Source organism: Phocoena sinus, chromosome 18 (genome assembly GCF_008692025.1).
Source record: "Phocoena sinus isolate mPhoSin1 chromosome 18, mPhoSin1.pri, whole genome shotgun sequence".
NCBI classification, from domain to species: Eukaryota; Metazoa; Chordata; class Mammalia; order Artiodactyla; family Phocoenidae; genus Phocoena; species Phocoena sinus.
Genome location: NC_045780.1, coordinates 1410530 through 1429150, shown reverse-complemented (window position 1 = coordinate 1429150; position 18621 = coordinate 1410530). Strand labels below are relative to the sequence as shown.

At 45.4% G+C, this 18621-nt stretch overlaps 1 protein-coding gene across 6 annotated transcripts in view; it reads left to right on the top strand.

Moving 5' to 3' along the window:
* The first annotated feature begins 8104 nt into the window (after positions 1-8104).
* ZDHHC20 (zinc finger DHHC-type palmitoyltransferase 20) overlaps positions 8105-18621 on the top strand; it is a 74206-nt gene continuing 63689 nt past the window's right edge. For 4 of the 6 annotated variants that reach the window (XR_004346701.1, XM_032611545.1, XM_032611544.1 and 1 more), the window contains exon 1: positions 8105-8353. Coding sequence is in view for 5 of the 6 variants with exons in the window: in XM_032611545.1 (XP_032467436.1) it covers positions 8236-8353 (118 nt within the window). In the remaining variant the exon portion in view is untranslated. The other 2 variants (XM_032611546.1, XM_032611548.1) reach the window with 2 other exon arrangements.

The following is an 18621-nucleotide window of genomic DNA, read 5'->3' as shown; positions in this document are numbered from 1 at the left end:
ACGGGCTCTAGAGCGCAGGCTCAGCAGTTGTGGCGCACGGCCTCTAGAGCGCAGGCTCACTAGTTGTGGCACACGGGCTTAGTTGCTCCGCGGCATGTGGGATCTTCCCGGACCAGGGCTCGAACCCGTGTCCCCTGCATTGGCAGGTGGATTCTTAACCACTGCACCACCAGGGAAGCCCCTTAAAGAAGCTATTTTTAAGAAACAATGTATGATATGGACAAGGTTAACCAGTGGTGAATAGTTGAGAAAAAGTATTTGGAAATGTCAGAAGCCAAGAAGGGATTCATATCTACATCTTGGTTCTCCACCAAGTGAGACCTAATATCCTTTCCCCACCACCACGATTTTTTTTTAATTTCTTTTTCTAATGCCCTTATACTATCCTGAAATGAAATTTATACGTAACATAACCTTACATATTTTTAATAACATAAAGCACTAACCTATATTTTTTAATTTATAATAAAATAGCATATAATCGATATGCACATGTACAGACACTACTATACTAAAGGACCCGCCGGGGCCCGCACCACCGTTTGCTCTGTGCGTCACTTCCATCCTCTCTGGCTGCGCCAGGCCCAGCGCAGTGCTGCCTGGCTGCTGCGAGGGCCAGGGTCCACCCCTGGCCAATCACGTGTGCCCCGAAGGGTGGCGTCTGTACGGAACGCGCGCAGCTTCCTTGACCCCCCCAGGGCTGGAGGGGGCAGAGAAGGAGGCTTATCAAAAGGGGGTTGCTGCTCCCAGAGGGCAGTGAGGGTGGGTGCTTCCTCCCCACGTGGAGAGCCTAACGGCTGAGACCAGTTTGGGGGTCTCCGGGGGCCCGCAGGTCTATGACTCAGCGCCAGAGAACAGGGGCGATTTCAAGAAGTCGGCTGCCCACTGAGGACTTGCTCCAAGAATTCTCCATATGTAACCCTTGTCACCAGTATATCTGAAAGTGTTCCCTAAATTAACAGCTATGGAAAATATTCTCATTTGATTTGTATATTTTATTTTCTCCTCCTCTTACTGGGGCACGTTTTAGACTTTCGGTGAGACGTGGCGAAGCAGAGAGGAGCCGGCCAGGCCCTGTAGCCCCGGGTCTTTTCTCTTTCCTAAGCCTCCGAGTGTCCCGTATCCCGCCACCCCTCGCCTCCGCCCGGGTGGTGATGAACAGGGGGAAGGAGAAGGGAGAAAAGGCGGCACCTGCCCTGCAGTACGGGCGCCTGAACCTCCTCTCAGTGGCCCGTGAGGCGCTTCTCCAGACGCCGCCCTGTCTGCCGACCTTGTTCCGAAGGAAAGCACAAGGTGAGCAGCTGAGCCGACCTCCAGTCAGCCCGGGACAGAGGCTGGAGCTCAGCGGAGGGTTCCTGACCTCTGGAGGGCTGTTCAACTCCACGGTCGCCCCGCTCTCCTCCTAAGCGGCAGGTATTTCCCTCTAAATTGTAACGGTTACGTGGATTTTTAAAGAAATTTCCCCGATCTTCCCCGGGGAGGTACGAAGCAAACAGCAAAATCAGAGTCTGATGCTAAGAAGGAAACAGAGAAGTAGATCAAGGCAGCACAGGGCAGACGAGGAGCTAAGGTGTGTTTAAGGGAAACGGCACGTCCTCAAAAGCTGGGGGCAAACTGACACCAATAGCATCCCAGTGCCGTAGAATAAATGAGACAGAAAGATGAGATTCAGGGAGAACATGAGGAGAACCCTGCCCCTCCGGTGATGTAGCCCGGCAGCTTCTTTAAAATAAAAGAACTGCAACACAAATGTTCCACAAGATGGCACTCTTGCTTTTCCAAAATAGTTTATCTTCCTTGAGCACCAAGCGTGACCTTTAACAGAAAAACCAAGCAAATACCCAGAAAATTACAGAGTATTTCAAAAATGACTTATTGAAGGAGCTCCGTAGGAGACTTTGGCCGGACGAGCCTTGGTTAAATATCCACCAGCTCGTAGAGAAATGAACACAGGGCGCTACCATGGTGCCCATTCACATGAAATTTGTGTTTGGTTGTGTTCAGTGAGGAAGGAAATTAATCTCTGGAATCTCTAGGTGACGCATTGTATTTTGGGTAGGTTATTTCTTCAGCAGCAGTTAGTATCAAATCTCTATTGAACCTGCTCTATCCAGTGCACTCTGCGAGGTGCTAGTCTTCCCTGTATGGAAGCTTTCTTTCCAAGAGGATGAAACGGGAGAAAATATTTTCCTTCTAACATTTATAACACCTGGATTTACATAATATTTAGACATTCAATCTTGGGAGAAAATAGTATTAATTAATAACTCCTTTATGGTTTACAGCATGTCATACAAGCTCTCCCCAGTGACAAAATGTTACAATCCAAAGTGAATTGAAGGAATTTTCATTGCAGCATCATTTCAATTAATACAAATTTAATTTGTATTCATTTGAACTAGCTTGAATGTCCTGCACCATGAAAGTGATAATAAATTGTGCTAGAGTTGTACAATGGAATTCCAGACAACGGTTAACGTGATGAACGCAACAAGTTAAGTTCCATGGTTTTGCTAGTTTCTAAGCTGTTGTCTCTGTTCCCAGCCCTCCCTCCCATACACAGTCAGCCTTGTGATGCTGGGTTGGGCCATGCTCCCATCTGCTGCTGTCCTGCCAATGTCCCCAGAGCCCCAGCCGGCACCCTAGCAGCCCTTGGTACCAGTCTCCCACTGTTCCGGTTGCTGTGAACGTTCTGGCACTCCCAGAACCAGATCGCTGTGTTCTCCCGGACAACCAGCACCACTGGCAGGCTTCCCTCACTAAGCAGCCCGGGGCCGTTCCTTCAAGCTTCTGGATCCTAACACACTGCCCCTCTTCTCTTTGTGCCCCAGGCTCAGGGGTGGGGGGCTCTTCCTGCAGGTGCTTCCTCTGTGGGACCTCAGTCCCTTTTGCTTCTCTATCACCTGTTTAACCACGTCCTTGTAGTAAATTTTCTCTGTCGAAATACTTAATGTGAATCCTAACTGATAAAGTGACCATATGTCAGGAACTATAGATACACAAGATAGATAGGTAGACGAGCATATGTATATTCATACTAGTATATATACACACAGTAGATGTACAGGTTCATGTATACATACAAGAACATATATACATATTTTTACATATACTACATATACACCTGTATATACATACATTGTATATAAAATTTCATCTAACCCTCCCACTGTGAGATTGATGCTATTATCCCTGATAGAAGAAACTGAATCTCAGGGAACTTAGATAAATCCCACGATATTATATAGCTAACAAGTGAGGAAGCTGGGGCTTGAATCCAAATGTCACTGACACCACAACCCATCTTTTTTCCACTATACCCAAGTCACTTTATCCTTACTAGCGTTCCACATCATGGTTCCATCCCTAGGCTGGTCCACAAATGTTTCTTCACCTCATAATATAAATAAGCTTTAACACTCTTCTAATAATACTAAGAACATCACCACCATATACAAGACTGCTTCTGTGATCAGAGTTACGGGGAGTTTGAGAAAACTGTGGGGAAAGCATGGACACCCCTAATTCCAGGTTATGTCAATTAATATGATTCAGTGCCTCTTCTGTGCCCTGTGCTGGGCTCACCATGGAAGCAAAACAGACCTAGTCCCTCTTTCAGAAAGCTCACAGTCTGGGGAAACTATCTTTAATTAAATAATCATACATAGGAGAAGTACCTGAGTGTATCATATGGGGGTTTAACATAGAGAGGCTGAATGACTACAGGGCAGTTCCAAATACTGACACCCCGTCACACACACACACACCTACACACGCACAGACACACACTCAAGAGCTTGGCCTGTGCCCCTCTCCTGTCTGGAATGGCGTGTCCGCTCTGCCTTTGTTTGCCAGAAACTTGTCAGTTCTCAATCCAGAACAATCATAGAGAGATAACAGCAATGCAGACAGTAGAGCTGCGTAATATTTCCTAAACACCTGCTCTTTTCTGGTAGGGAGTCAATGTTCCCTGAGGCAGCAGCCAAACCCAGGCTTTCCCTGTAGCCTAAATGCAGTCAGTAACACGTGCCTGGACCGATCAGTGAACCAGTGGGCCGGAAGCTTTCTGGGGACAGATTCCAGATGAGCAAACACAGACCTAACCAAACCAGAAATTCTTGCAGTCATCAGGGTCAGGAATCTATTTGTCATCCCACCGTGACAGCTGAGTCTCTGGACACACTTTTCGGCTGCCTTTCATTAGTCAACAAACAGATCATTAGTCAACTACACAGCAAAGAAAAAGAAAAAGGCCTGGTGCAGCCAAGGGCCACCAGTGGATGTTCAAATTAGTGGGAGAAACTTTGCAGAGAAGCAGGATATATGCATCGCCTCAAAGTACCTCCCCCCAAATTGAACAGATGGCCACAAAGTCCTTGACATTCCTCCCTGCAGGACGTAGAATTTAATTCCTTTCCCTTTGAATGTGGCTGGACTTGACGACTGTTTTCTAACGCAGAGTGCAGGGAAAGGGAAATTGTGACTTTACAGTGGACGCAGTACCTTAAGCACGTGATGAAGGCTGTCAACAGTAGGCTTGTCAACATCACGTCCACCTGCCATGATGAGAAAGGCACACATCTCTGTGCTTTTCTCCCCCAAATCCACAACCGCAGTCTAGTCATGGGAAAACATCAGACAAACTCAGATTGAAGGCCATTCTGAAAAATACCTGACCAGTACTTTTTGAAAGTGTTTTTCCATGCAAAGCAAGGAAGACAGACTGGAGGAGACTAAGAAGATGTGGCGACTAAATGCAAAGTGGGATTCTGGGGCAGAAAAGGATATTCGTGGGAAACCTGGTAAACATCAGCCTGTAGTTCAAAGTGTTGTATCCATGTTAATTTCTTAGTTTTTTTTTTTGGTTTTTTTTTGCGATACGCGGGCTTCTCACTGTCGTGGCCTCTCCCGTTGCGGAGCACAGGCTCCGGACGCACAGGCTCAGCGGCCATGGCTCACGGGCCCAGCCGCTCCGCGGCATGTGGGATCCTCTCGGACCGGGGCACGAACCCGTGTCCCCTAGCATCGGCAGGCGGACTCTCAACCACTGCGCCACCAGGGAAGCCCAATTTCTTAGTTTTGATAAATACATCATGGTTTTATAAGATGTTAGCATTAGGGAGGCTGAGTGAAGGCTATATAGGAACTCTACTATCTTAAAAATTCTTCTGCAAACTTAAAATTATTTCAAAATAAAAAGATTAAAAAAGAAAAGGGTGGAAAAGGCACCATAAACTGGAACCCATCTCTGCTGATGGATGGAGCGTTTCTGATGTTTAAGGGATGGGTACTGGAAATGTTACTTTTACATTCAGTAAAGTCAAGGTCTGGGGATAAGTTGGTCCTGTGAGATTGGGACCAATTCCTTAGCAGCCAGGCAAGGACAGGGATTAAGGGAAGGCTCCCCTGAGGCAGAGATGGGCCAGGTCTGATGGAGGGGTGGGAGATGCCAGGGGGAGGGGAAGGGCCAGCTCTTTACATTTTCTGCAGAGCAATCCCTTATCAGATATATGATTTGCAAATGTTTCTCCCATTCCATTGGCTGCCTTTTCACTTCGCCTTTGCTCTTAAGTGATCATTTCTCTGGCTATAAAACTTAGGGATATTAATTACTTTCTCTCAGCACTGAAAATACCACTTTGTTGTCTTCTGGCATCTGTTATCGCTGAGAGGGAAGTCAGCTGCCAGTCTAGTCAGTGTTCCTTTGGTTACCAAAGGAAATTTGATTTCTATCTCTGGAATCTGAAAAATCCTAAAGATTTTTCTCTTTATTCTAAATGTTTACAGTTTCACTACTCTGTGTCTAGGTTTTAAGGACTTATGTCTTTCTTCAGTTCTGGAATATTCTCATACTTAATCTTTTCAAAACTCATTTCTTGGGCTTCCCTGGTGGCGCAGTGGTTGAGAGTCCGCCTGCCGATGCAGGGGACACGGGTTCGTGCCCCGGTCCGGGAAGATCCCACGTGCCGCGGAGCAGCTGGGCCCGTGAGCCATGGCTGCTGAGCTTGCGCGCCCGGAGCCTGTGCTCCGCAACAGGAGAGGCCACAACAGTGAGAGGCCCACGTACCACAAAAAAAAAAAAAAAAAAAACTCATTTCTTTGACATTCCTCTCATCCTCTTCTGGAACACTTATCATAAATGTATGTTTAAGTCTGCCGGTATATCTTCCATGCTTTTCATATTTAAAAATTATTCTGTGTTGTGTTCTGGATGAATTAGAGCCATTCCAACTTGCTAAATCCCTCTTCTCCAGTGTCCAGATTAGAATCTGTCTATTCAGAGTTTTTAATTTGACAATATTTTAATATTCTGAAGATTTCTAAATGGTTGCTTTTAAAATCCACCTGTTCTTTTCCCAATTTTTATTATTGTGTTTCAAAAATTTTTGTTCTTTTCAGATGGAAATTATTTTTTCACTTACCCCTTTGGGCATGCCATATACTGTTTTTATTATCTTATTTTATTTACTTTCTGGCCACACCACACACCCAGGCCACGGCAGTAAAAGTGCTGGATCCTAATCACTAGACCACTAGGGAACTCGTGCCATATACTGTTTTTAAAAGCCTTTGTAAGACTGCTTCATAAAATTATTTTCAGTGAATTCAAGTTCTTTTTTTTTTTGGCCACACCACGCGGCACGTGGGATCTTAGTTCCCCGACCAGCCCTCCTGCATCGGAAGTGCAGAGCCTTAACCGCTGGACCACCAGGGAAGTCCCAAATTCACGTTCTTATTGTTAATTATTATTTATTTATTTTTTTTTTTGCGTTCCCTCTTAGTATTAGATTTGTGTGTGTGTGTTGGAATTGTAGTTTAATTCTAAATTTATGAGTTTCTGGGGTTTTTTCTTCTTCACTCTCCATATTTATAGCTACATGGCTTCTGTAAACTGTGTCTAATGGTTTCACAGCTACCTCTAGTTGCCCTTATTCTTCCCCAGCCCTCAGCTCGGAACGGGAACTTATAATGGCATTTTGGAGTTCCTGGGTGGCGGTGACAGTGGGGACGCTGCAGACGCAGTCCTCAGGGCAGCTGCACACTTCCGGGACGGAGAGCTGCCCTACGTCCTCCAGGCTCTGTTGAACGCCACGGTCCTGAAGGAAGAAGCTGTCCCACAAGGCGGTATGGGGGAGCCGCCTTGGCTGGGACATGATTTGTCCCCTTTACATGAACTAGAACACCTGGCTTAGGGCCTGGCAAACAGGCGTTGTCCATCTGCTTTCGTCACGAAAGAGAAGAACGCGGTACGGGGAGGTGAACGTCCACGCCCTGGGCAGGGATGAGTGCCTGCCCTTCCTGTGCTCCCTCCGCGGTAAGGTCCATCCCAGAGGCCAAGGTCACGGACTCACTCAACAGGGTCATCTGTCTCCCTTGAAATCTGCAAGCAGCGAAACTTGAAGGTTCTTTAATGATTACAGGCGTTAATGACTACAGCCGTTGTTTAGATTCGCCAGGTATAAACAAATTCTGGAAATTTCCGTAGTTTTTGCCGGGCACGGAGAGGGTTGTTACCCGTTCACAACTCAACCTTAAACTTGGGTTTCAAATCAAACTGACACACTACACGGCTTCCATCCTAAATCACACGCCCCTACGATTTCCATCTCCGAAAACGGAGGGCTTCCGCCCGAAACACGAGCAAATTATTTCAAAGGGCGGGGGTCCCAAAGGAGACGCACATGGGGCCCCTGAGGCCACAGCTCGGGTGGGCGCGGTCGCCCCCCGGAGAGCCTAACCCGGGAGCCTCAGTCAGCCGGAGCCTCAGTCAGCCAGAGCCGCGCCACGCCCTCGCCGGCCGCCAGGAGGCGCTGCGCACTGCGCCTGCACGCTCCCTCCTCTCACTTCCGCCGCCCGCTACCCCGCCCCTTCCGCCGCCCGCCCAGCAGGCCACGCCCATTCATGCCCCGCCCCCAAGGCTCGGAGACCCCCGCCCCCGGCGGCGGTGGAAGCGGACACAATGCGACGAGGGCGGGGCCGGGCGCGGGCGCGACGCGGGTCGGGGAGGGGACGGGGCGGAGGCGGGGGCGGGGCGCCGAGCCGCGGGGAGTGCCCGAGTAGTCGCTGCTGCCGCCGCCGCCGCCGCCGCCGCCGCCGCCGCCGCCGCCGCCGCCGCCGCCGCCGCCGCCGCCGCCGCCGCCGCCGCCGCCGCCGCCGCCGCCGCAGTCGCCGCCGCCGGGGGTCTGGCGTGCCCCGCCACCCCGGGCAGCTGGGTGCCGAGGCTGCCGGCGGAACATGGCGCCCTGCACGTTCTGGCGCTGCTGCCAGCGCACCGTGGGCTGGGTGCCGGTGCTCTTCATCACCTTCGTGGTCGTGTGGTCCTACTATGCGTACGTGGTGGAGCTGTGCGTGTGTGAGTACCGGGCGGGGCGGGGTGAGGCCCCTCGGCGCGGCCTCCGGCGCCGGGCAGGCGCGCTCGGTGGGCAGGGCGGTCCCCCGCGCTCGCGTGTGTACGCCCGAGCCCGGCCGCGGGGCCCGGTTCAGCCCGTGTGTTTCGGGTCGGCGTCCAACCTCTTAGACACAATGTGCTTCTGAGGAGAGGGAGCGGCGGCCGCCGGGCCCGGCCTCTGTGTCCCGGCTGTTTGCGGAGTTGACGTTCCCTCCGCCTGGGTTCCGAGGGCGTTCTCCTCGGCCCTGGGCCCTGAGCGCGGGCGGAGGGTCGACGCGGAGCGCCCACGCCGGGGCCGTGGTCCAGCCGCCGCTCCCCGGACCCGCCGGCCTCCTCCGCGTCGCTCGGCGTGTCTGCCGCTCGTGTCGGTCGCTCGTGTCGGTCCGTGCTGGGAGCTCAGGACCAGAGGCTCCGTGCTGTCGGTAAACCCGGTCCCTTGGTCCCCCAGAATGATCTCGTCTGGGTCTACGCCGAGTCTAAAGTTTTCTGAAGGGCCCAGCAGTGTATACCTTAAGCGGAGAAAAGGCACAGGAGGTAGATGCTAATTGTCTGAATGGGAAGAAGTGGCACCACCCACTCTACTTGGAAGGGCAGAATCGGGACCCTTGGGTCAGGGCCCTGCGCTGGTACAGCTCGGGAATAAATACTGGGTTAAAACCGAGTTCTGCACGTGAAAGAGACTGCTTTGGCTCAGAAGTTTTGAGGATAGGTTTTTAAATGAAAATATCCACGTTTGAGAAAGTTATCTTGTACCTATAAAACATTTAATTTTCAGGGAAACTATCCCTGCAAGTAGATCCAGAATAAATTAGTTGTGGAATACGTTTCCAAATAATAATGGAGTTCATCTGTTGCCTGGGATTGTTTAGTTTCATCCTTTTGGATACCAAAATGTTTGTCGAAAATGTTTGCATCAATTAAAATGGACCAGATTTAGGTATTTCTTAAAGCTGCTTCCAGAAAGTGATCATGATCATGGGACCCTCAACAGCTTGGTGATGATACTTTACCTTCTTTTTTTGACCGCACCCCTCTGGCTTGCGGGATCTTAGTTCCTCCACCAGGGATGGAAGCTGTGCCCTCTGAAGTGGAAGCCCGGAGTCCTAACCACTGGACTGCCAGGGAAGTCCCATACCTATTTACTCTGAAGTGGGAATAAGATTTATTCCACCAATCTTATTTCTATCAGAGATTATTCCCTCCCTCTTCTAATTCCATAGCGGTTTTAAAGTAAAGGTTCTGAAGCTTTACTTGAAAATGTGCGTTTATGTTGAAACTGCACATTTAACCTGTAGATGGTTATCATACATATCAAAAGGTGACATCAAACATGAAGGGAGGGACTTTCCTGGCGGTCCAGTGGTTAAGACTTCGCCTTCCAATACAGGGGGTGCGAGTTCCATCCCTGGTCAGGGAGCTGGGGTTGGGATCCCACATACCTTGCAGCCAAAAAACCGAAACAGAAGCAATATTGTAACAAATTCAATAAACACTTTAAAAATGGTCCACATCAGGGCTTCCCTGGTGGCGCAGTGGTTAGGAATCTGGCTGCCAATGCAGGAGACACAGGTTCGAGCCCTGGTCCAGGAAGATCCCACATGCTGCGGAGCAGCTAAGCCTGTGCCCACAACTGCTGAGCCTGTGCTCTAGAGCTCGCGAGCCACAACTACTGAAGCCTGTGCACCTAGAGCCCGTGCTCTGCAACAGGAGAAGCCACCACAATGAGAAGCCCGTGCATCGCAACGAAGAGTAACCCCGCTCGCCACAACTAGAGAAAGCCTGTGCGCAGCAACGAAGACCCAACGCAGCCAAAAATAAATAAATTTATTTTAAAAAAAAAATGGTCCACATCAAAAAAAAAATTCTTAAAAAAAAAAAAAGAAAACATGAAGGGAAAGGAACGTGCATGTGCTAGTAGGGGGAACATTCCATCGTTCTCCCCTTTACCCCTTTCATGCCTCTGAGCGTAGGTGTCTCTACAGATGAAGGGAATGAGACTGGTCCTTTGGTCGGTCACACAGCTGTTGAGTGGCTGCAGGGGTGTGACCCACATCTTTCCACTCTGCATATAACTTTTCGTGAGCCAAGAGGGTCCCTGGAACTGTACTTGTTCCGTCCACGATGGGGAATCGGGGCAGAGCTAAGTGGTTGCCCTCTTAGGAGATCAGTTAGGCTTTAGGCCCGTCATTTAGAGATCACACCCCCAGGATTTCATTAAGTTAAAACATTCTGCAACAGTTAAGGCCCAAATGCTTGGCAGAATTTTGAAATACTCAGTGGTGACAGGTCTTACATAGGGACTGCGTTTACTGTTTCTAAGTTATCAGACTTTAACTAGGGAGCGTTTGGGAGCTGTGCAGTGTCACTGGCCTACATGGTGGAGCGTAAAAGCTCATTCACTCTCACATTAAAACTATCCTTTATGCTACTTATGTATAATTTATTTTTGTATAAGCACAGACCATCCTACTGAGATATATCAGGAGCTTTAAACTGAGTGAAGTGTGAGTTTTATTTAAAGTGCTGTTTCAATAATTGTTACAGAATTTTCTCCGTTTCTGGTGTTCTTTATCAAATTAGATGGGAGAGAATGACAAGTGTATCTTTAGATATGTTAATTTATGTAATTCTCATGATAAAAAAAGTTCAGTGATTTGTGCAGGGTCATACAACTAGTAAATGGCATAACCAGAATTGGAACTCAGGTGGTTTGGCTCCAGGGTCCATGCTTTTATATTTAACTACTGTGCGGGAATAGTGTACTTGATTATCCAGATCTGGACACTCAGGGCAGATTTCAGTCTTATCTATAACTATTTATATAAGGTAATTTTTTCCTGAAAGGTAGTAGCTGAAGGTTCCTAAATATCTCAGATGGTAAAAATGCATGGCCCACTGTAGGACATTTGAAAAAATAAATTGTTTATGAGAGGCCCTTGTTCCAGCCTAGCCTCTATAACTTCTTAATTCTATAATTCCATACACATACACACATATATACACATACACATAGAAATATATATAATCAGCAACTCCTATTACTGGTAGGAGTAATATTGAGGATAAAGTTGAGGAAGAAGTAATGCATCTGAGATGGCCATCTCACGGGGTGAAAAGCGGAGAAGTAACGATGGAGTAATTAGTAATATTGGTCCTTGATTTTATTTTTTTATTCTTTATTTTATTTTTATTTTTTAAAATTTATTTATTTATTTTTGGCTGTGTTGCGTCTTCATCGCTGCTCACGGGCTTTCTCTAATTGTGGCGAGCAGGGGCTACTCTTCGTTGCAGTGCACAGGCTTCTCATGGTGGTGGCTTTTCTTGTTGCAGAGCACGGGCTCCAGGCACACGGGCTTCAGTAGTTGCAGCACGCAGGCTCAGTAGTTGTGGCTCGTGGGCTCAGTAGTTGTGGCTTGCGGGCCCTAGAGCACAGGCTCAGTAGTTGTGGCACATGGGCTGAGTTGCTTCACAGCATGTGGGATCTTCCCGGACCAGGGCTCGAACCCGTGTCCCCTGCATTGGCAGGAGGATTTTCAACCACTGTGCCACCAGGGAAGCCCCCTTGATTTTAAATTAAACTGAAATCCTTCATTTTTTTCCTCAAGGCTAATATTCAGACATATGAGTTTAGTTATGGGTGGATTGACCAACTTTTCCATCTTGGTCAAGCTGGTTATTGTTGGGGAAGGTGCTAGTACAGTTTCCTAGGATTTTATCAGGTCGTTGGGAGCTGTTAGTAGTAGATGTGTACCTCTTATTTGGCATTTAGATGATCTGAGACCTTAAAGAGATTTTAGAGATGATCTAATTCAATCCCTTTATTTTACTTCTGAGAAAACTATTACTTGGAAGATCTGTATGGTTTGTCCAAGGATGGATATGCCTTTTATCTTTTTTCAGAGGATATGTAGGATAGAACGGTAACCTCTGAATCTATGTATCTAATAATTCCTATGTCTCCTGCATAGTTTCTTCAGATTTAGAAAGAGACAAGATAAATAACTTAAACATCAACATTGAGCACACTGTCTTGACACAGTTGACTCCAATGTATTTTATTGATTTCAAAAGAACCAGCTTTTGATTTCACTTATTTTTCTCTATTGTTTTTCTGTTTTCTATTTCACTGATTTCTTGTCTTATATTATTTCCCTTTCTCTTTTACTTTGGGATTAACTTGATCTTTCTCTAGTTTCTCAATATGCAAATTGAACTAATTGATTTGAGCCCTTTTTTAAGTGTTTACTCCTATATATCTACCCCAAATACTGCTTTATTCACATCCCATGAATGTTGATATATTGTATTTTCATTTAAATTCAGTTAAAATTATTTTCTAATTTCATTTTTCATTTCACCTTTGACCCATAGGTTATTTTATAAGTATGCTATTTAGTTTGCAGTTACTTGGGGATTTTTCAGATCTCTTTTTGTTACTGATTTCAAATGTAATTCCATGTGGTCAGAGAACATACCTTTATGACTTGTCCTTTAAAATATATTCAGGCTTGTTTTATGGCCCAGAATGTGGTCTGTCTTTGAAGCGTCCCATGTGCATTTGAGAAAAACGTATTCTGTATTCAGCAGTGTATTTTGTTGTTTGTTGTTGGGTATTCTGTTATGTCATAATGCTCCATAAATGTCAGTTAAGGCAGGTTGGTTGATAGTGTTTGAATCTTCTGTGTTCTTGCCGATTTTCTATTTGTTTTATCAATTAATTACTCAGAGAGGTATAACAATAATTGGATTTGTCTCTTTCTCCTAGTAGTTCTCTCAGCTTTTGCTTCATGTATTTTGCAGCTCCGTAATTAGGTACATAAAATGTTTAGGATTGTTGTGTCCTCTGCGTGAATTGACCCTTTATCATTATGAAGTGACTTTCTTATCCCTGGTGATATTGTTTGCTTTGAAATCTACTTTAGCAGATATTAACATGTCCACTAATCTTTCTTTTGATTAGTATTAGCATGGTATGTCCTTTTACTTTCACCTGTTTAATTTTTATATTTAAAATGCAGTTCTTGTAAGCAGCATATAGTTGGGTCTTGCTTTTTTAATCCAGTCTGAAAATATCTGCCCTTCCTTTTCCTGTTTTAAATTGAGCTTTAATTGACATATAACATTCATTTCGGGTGTCCAGCATAATGAGTCAATATATGCATGTATTGCAAAATGATCACCACAAGAAGATTAGTTAGCATCCATCACCACACATAGTTACAAAGTTCTTTCCTTGTGATGCAAACTTTTAAAATTTACTCTCTCAGCAACTCTCAGATACAGTGATACCACCGTGCTGTACCACCTCTGCCTTTTAATTGGCCTGTTTTGACCATTTGCATTTAACGTGGTTGTTGATATGGGTAACTTTAAGTCTTGTCATTTGCTTTTTAAAAAAATCTGTCCTTATACACACTAACAAACGTAGTAAGGTAGATAGCTGGGGGGAAGCAGCCGCAAGGCACAGGGATATTAGCTCGGTGCTTTGTGACAGCCTGGAAGGGTGGGATGGGGAGAGTGGGAGGGAGGGAGACGCAAGAGGGAAGACATATGGGAACATATGTATATGTATAGCTGATTCACTTTGTTGTAAAGCAGAAACTAACACACCATTGTAAAGCAATCATACCCCAATAAAGATGTTTAAAAAAAAAAAAAAAAAAAAAAAAAAATCTGTCCTGTCTGTTCTTTTTTCCCTTTTCCTCCTCGTCCTGCCTTCTTTCGAATTAATCAATTTTCAAAAGATTTTAAATGATTTTGTATGATTCTGTTTTCTCTCTTTTGTTGGCTTATTAGCTGTAACTCTTACTTTAGTCGTTGCTTGAAGGTTTGTAGCATACATATTTAATTTATCATACTCCACCTTCCATTGATATACCAGTTCACACACAGTACCCTGTAAAAGCGTTCTTCCATTTCTTCCCTCGTAGGCTTTATGCTGTTGTTGTCAGCATTTTATATGCTATGAAACTAACACTATATTGCTGTTATTTTGTTTAGACAGTTTATTATCTTTTAAAAATGTTTAAATAAGTAAACAAATCTTATATGTTTACTTATGTAGTTATCATTTCTGGTATACTTCATTCTTTTTTATAAATCTGTATTTCCAACTGGTGTCATTTTCTTCTGCCTGAGGGCTTTCTTTAACATTTATTGTAATGCAGGTCAGTTGGTGATAAGTTATTTCTGCTTGTGTATGTCTGTAAAAGTTTTTATTTTGCCTTTTTTTCAAAAAGCAACTTTATCGAGGTATAATTTACATACCATAAAATTTATTTATTTGTAGTGATTTTTTAGAAAACTTAACCAAGTTACGCAGTCATTACGACCATCCATTTTTAGAACATTTTTTATCACCCCAGTCAGATCCCTTGTGACCATTTGTGGTTAATTCCTGTTCCCATCCCCAGTCGCAGGCAACACTAATCAGGGCTCTGTCTCTGCATGCCTTTTCTGGACATCTCATATAAATGAAGTCAAACAGTAAGTGGTCTTTTGTGCCTGGTGTCTTTCACATGTTTTGGAGGTTCATCTGTATTGTAGCATATATCAGTATCTCTCCCTTTATTCTCTACTTCACATTCTAATTTGTATTTTTCTGTTTCTAAAATGCAGTTTTATTTAAGAATATATTTCTGGTAAGCCTCCACAGATCACTTGCGCATTGAATTAGAATATAAATAAAAGCCATACACTTTATTACGTTTAAGTATTTTAAAAATCCTGCTTTTAAGATTTATAGTATGGTTGGGTCCTGTTCATCTTTGTATCCACTAGAGAATCTAGTTACTAGTAGACTTTCAATAAATACGTGTTGAATCAAATGGAATCATACTCCTATAAACTCACTTGAATCATTTTTGAATATGTTGAACAAACATCCACAATAACAATTAAATTATAATTACCAACATATATTTCAACATTCTTTGGGGTTAAAGGCTACATGATATTGTTTATTGGTTCTGCAGTCTCTGTTTTGGATTTTGAAACAATGATTCTTTGAAATTATGATGATACTGTTTTGAAAAAATCTGGCTCCCTAAATCTCGTCCTCAATAGAGGACATAATCATAGGAATGACATGAATTAGAGTGTTTTTTAAAATGTTTTAATTTTGTTATTTCATATCTGTTTTTAGAGCTGGAGTGTAATACTTTTCTATATAACTTGCCTTTTGAAAGCTACTGTTAAAAAAAAAAAAAAGAAAGCTGTAGTGTTCTGCAAACTTCATTATTTGCATTCTTCATTATCCTGGCCTTTTTCTTTTCTTTTTTTGAAGAACAATTTTTTTTTCCTTGACTGCTAGTGATTTAATCTGGTAGCATTTTCTGTTGATACTAGAAAGCAGATTGGTCTGAGAGAACTCTGTAGATAATACCCCCAAAACCCCAAGCCCAAACGAACAGAAAGAGCTTTTCTATTTTGTTCCATATAAACGGAACCTTCTTTGGGCCTTTAGTGCTTTCCTGTAAGTCAAGGAAGATGGAGGAGGTGCTGACAACTTAGAAACCAGGTTAGACTTTGGAAGAACAGCATCATGCCCTAGTCACATGGATAAAACTTTTCTTCTCTGCTGGTCTCTGCTGGTCACTTCCACTTTGTGGCAACGAAGACGTCACATGCTGAACTCCAGCCTCTAATGTCTGTTTACTTGACATCTCTGCTCATATATCTTAGAGGCATCTCGGACTTACTGTCCAAAACAAAACTCCTTTGAGTTTTCTTCTCTCTGCTGAACGGCGCCTCCTATCCTAGCTCAGTAATGGCAGTTTCATCCTTTCAGTTCCCTGGTTGAAAAGTCATTTTACATCCCGTAATCAGCACATCCTGTCATTAAGCGTACCAAAATCCAGTTGCTTCTCACCACCACCATTGCAGCTATATTTCTTCAAGCCACCGTGATCTCTGTCGTGTGTGGTAGGTTGAAAAACGTGGCCACAATAATTTCTGCTTCCTCCCAAGAGGTGGAGTCTGCTTACCCACCCAGTGAATCTGGGCTGGCTTTGTACTTTTTTGACTAATAGAACGTGGTGGGGGTGATGTGTGAGATCTGGAGCCTAGGCTTAAAACAGCTTGCATCTTTCATGTTAACTCTTCTGGAACGTTCTGGTCGCCGTTCAGGCTGGACCACATGGAGAGAGAGGCCAAGGCAAGATGAGTTAAGCACGAAAGTGCCTGATGTGTGGATGAGCTCCTGCCCCAGTCTAGCTGCCTGTTGACTGCAGCTATAGTAGAAAAACAGCCCAGCAGATCACAGCCTGAACTGCTGATCCACGCGATCGTAGGAAATAATAAATGGTGGTTGTTTAAAGTCACTAAGGTTGGGGGATTTCCCTGGTGGTCCAGTGGTTAAGACTCCACGCTTCTACTGCAGGGGGTGCGGGTTCAACCCCTGGTTGGGTAGCTACGACCCCGCATGATGTGCTGTGCGGCCAGAGAAGAAATGATAATAAAGTCACTAAGTTTGGGCTGGTTTGTTATGCCACATTATCACTTTATTTTTATTTTTTAATTTTTTTTTTCGGTACGCGGGCCTCTCACTGCTGTGGCCTCTCCCGTTGCGGAGCACAGGCTCCGGACGCGCAGGCTCAGCGGCCATGGCTCACGGGCCCAGCCGCTCCGCGGCATGTGGGATCTTCCCGGACCGGGGCACGAACCCATGTCCCCTGCGTCGGCAGGCAAGACTCTCAACCACTGTGCCACCAGGGAAGCCCATATCACTTACTTTATTGTAGCATCCTTATGTCTTGTCTCTTCCTCCTCATTTCACCCCGATCTTCCCACCTGTACCCTGTCTTCCGCAAAGCAGCCAGAATGATCCCTTTAAAACTAACACCAGATTTGTCACTCTAGTGAAAACCTTGGCTGGCCTCCTCTCTTGTTCAGTGGAGCTCTTACGTCCTTACTGTGGCCTCTTCCCCTCATTACGTCTCTGACGTAATTTCCTTTCCACTCTTGTAGTTGTTCTGCAGCTGCCGCGCTGGCCTCCTTGCTGTACCTTTCTGCTTGTTGAATGGTCTTAATAACTCACTTAGCCTCTCTGAATCTGTCCCTATGGTATAAAACGGGGTAACGCCTGTCTTACAGAAACACGTCGCGGTCTTAGCAGGGTAAGCTTTCAGATGTTACTGGGGGTGGGGAGACATGTAAATAGCCACGAGCATACTTTTTCTTGCCTTCCCTTTTTCGGCAGGAAGTGTTTCTTTTAATTCTTAGAGTTGTGTTCCCCCCATGCCCACACACAGCCTTAAGTGAGTGAAGGAGCACATTCTCACACTTTTTAAAAACCTGGCTGCATTTGAAGATCCTGTTGTAAAAGTGGGTTCCTGTTTCGCTATGAGCTTGTGATAGTGTCCGTAGTGTGCATGTGGGAGAACTGTTGTCAAAGGGGGGAGCTCTCCACACCATCGTCACGGGGGACTTTAAGAAGATTAGTACTGCTGCTATTCCTGGGAGCAGATAAGCTACACAGATTTACATACTGCTGAGACATGCGGCACATCTTCTTGAGCAGATGGGCACCTACACTTAAGTAACTGAAATAGTCACAAATAATGTGGATTATGGTTTTATGAAGAAGCGATTTCTCTAGGACAGAGATCCATAAGTCTCGATGATAAGGATTTCTTTTAATTGCTTTTAAAACATTTCTCTTTGTTCTTTCACTCTCCAGTGCTGCGTTATACTCACTAACGTGAACTTTGGCCCACCCGGCTGGACTCATAGGAGGGACAGTGATTATTAACATACTAACGGAACATGAGCTTATTAAATATGAAGTCTTCAGGAAAGCCTTTTAAACTAATTGCACGGAAAGGATGCCATCAGCACCTGAAGGAAATAATAAACATTTTGGAGCACACCAAAATGTTAACAGTGGTGTCAGCGTTAAGAAAGGAGGTGTGGCGTCGTGGCTGCGGCACACATCATGTACACACGTGCCCTGGCCTCCTGACGGTCCGCTCTTCCCCCACCCTCCAGAAAGCCGGAGTGAATCTTTTAAAGCCGAAGTCAAGATCCTTAGTCCTCTGCATGCTCCAGTGGCTTCCTCCTTTGCTCTTAATGAAATCCAGAGCTCTTCCGGAGCCTGTGAGGCCCTTAGTGCCTTGGCCCGCCCCTGCTTCTGACTCATCTCTTCCTTCACTCATTCTGCTTCAGCCAGCCAGCCCTCCTTACATCTCAGGCCTTGCGTGGTCCCACCTGAGAACCTTTGTACTTACTCTTCC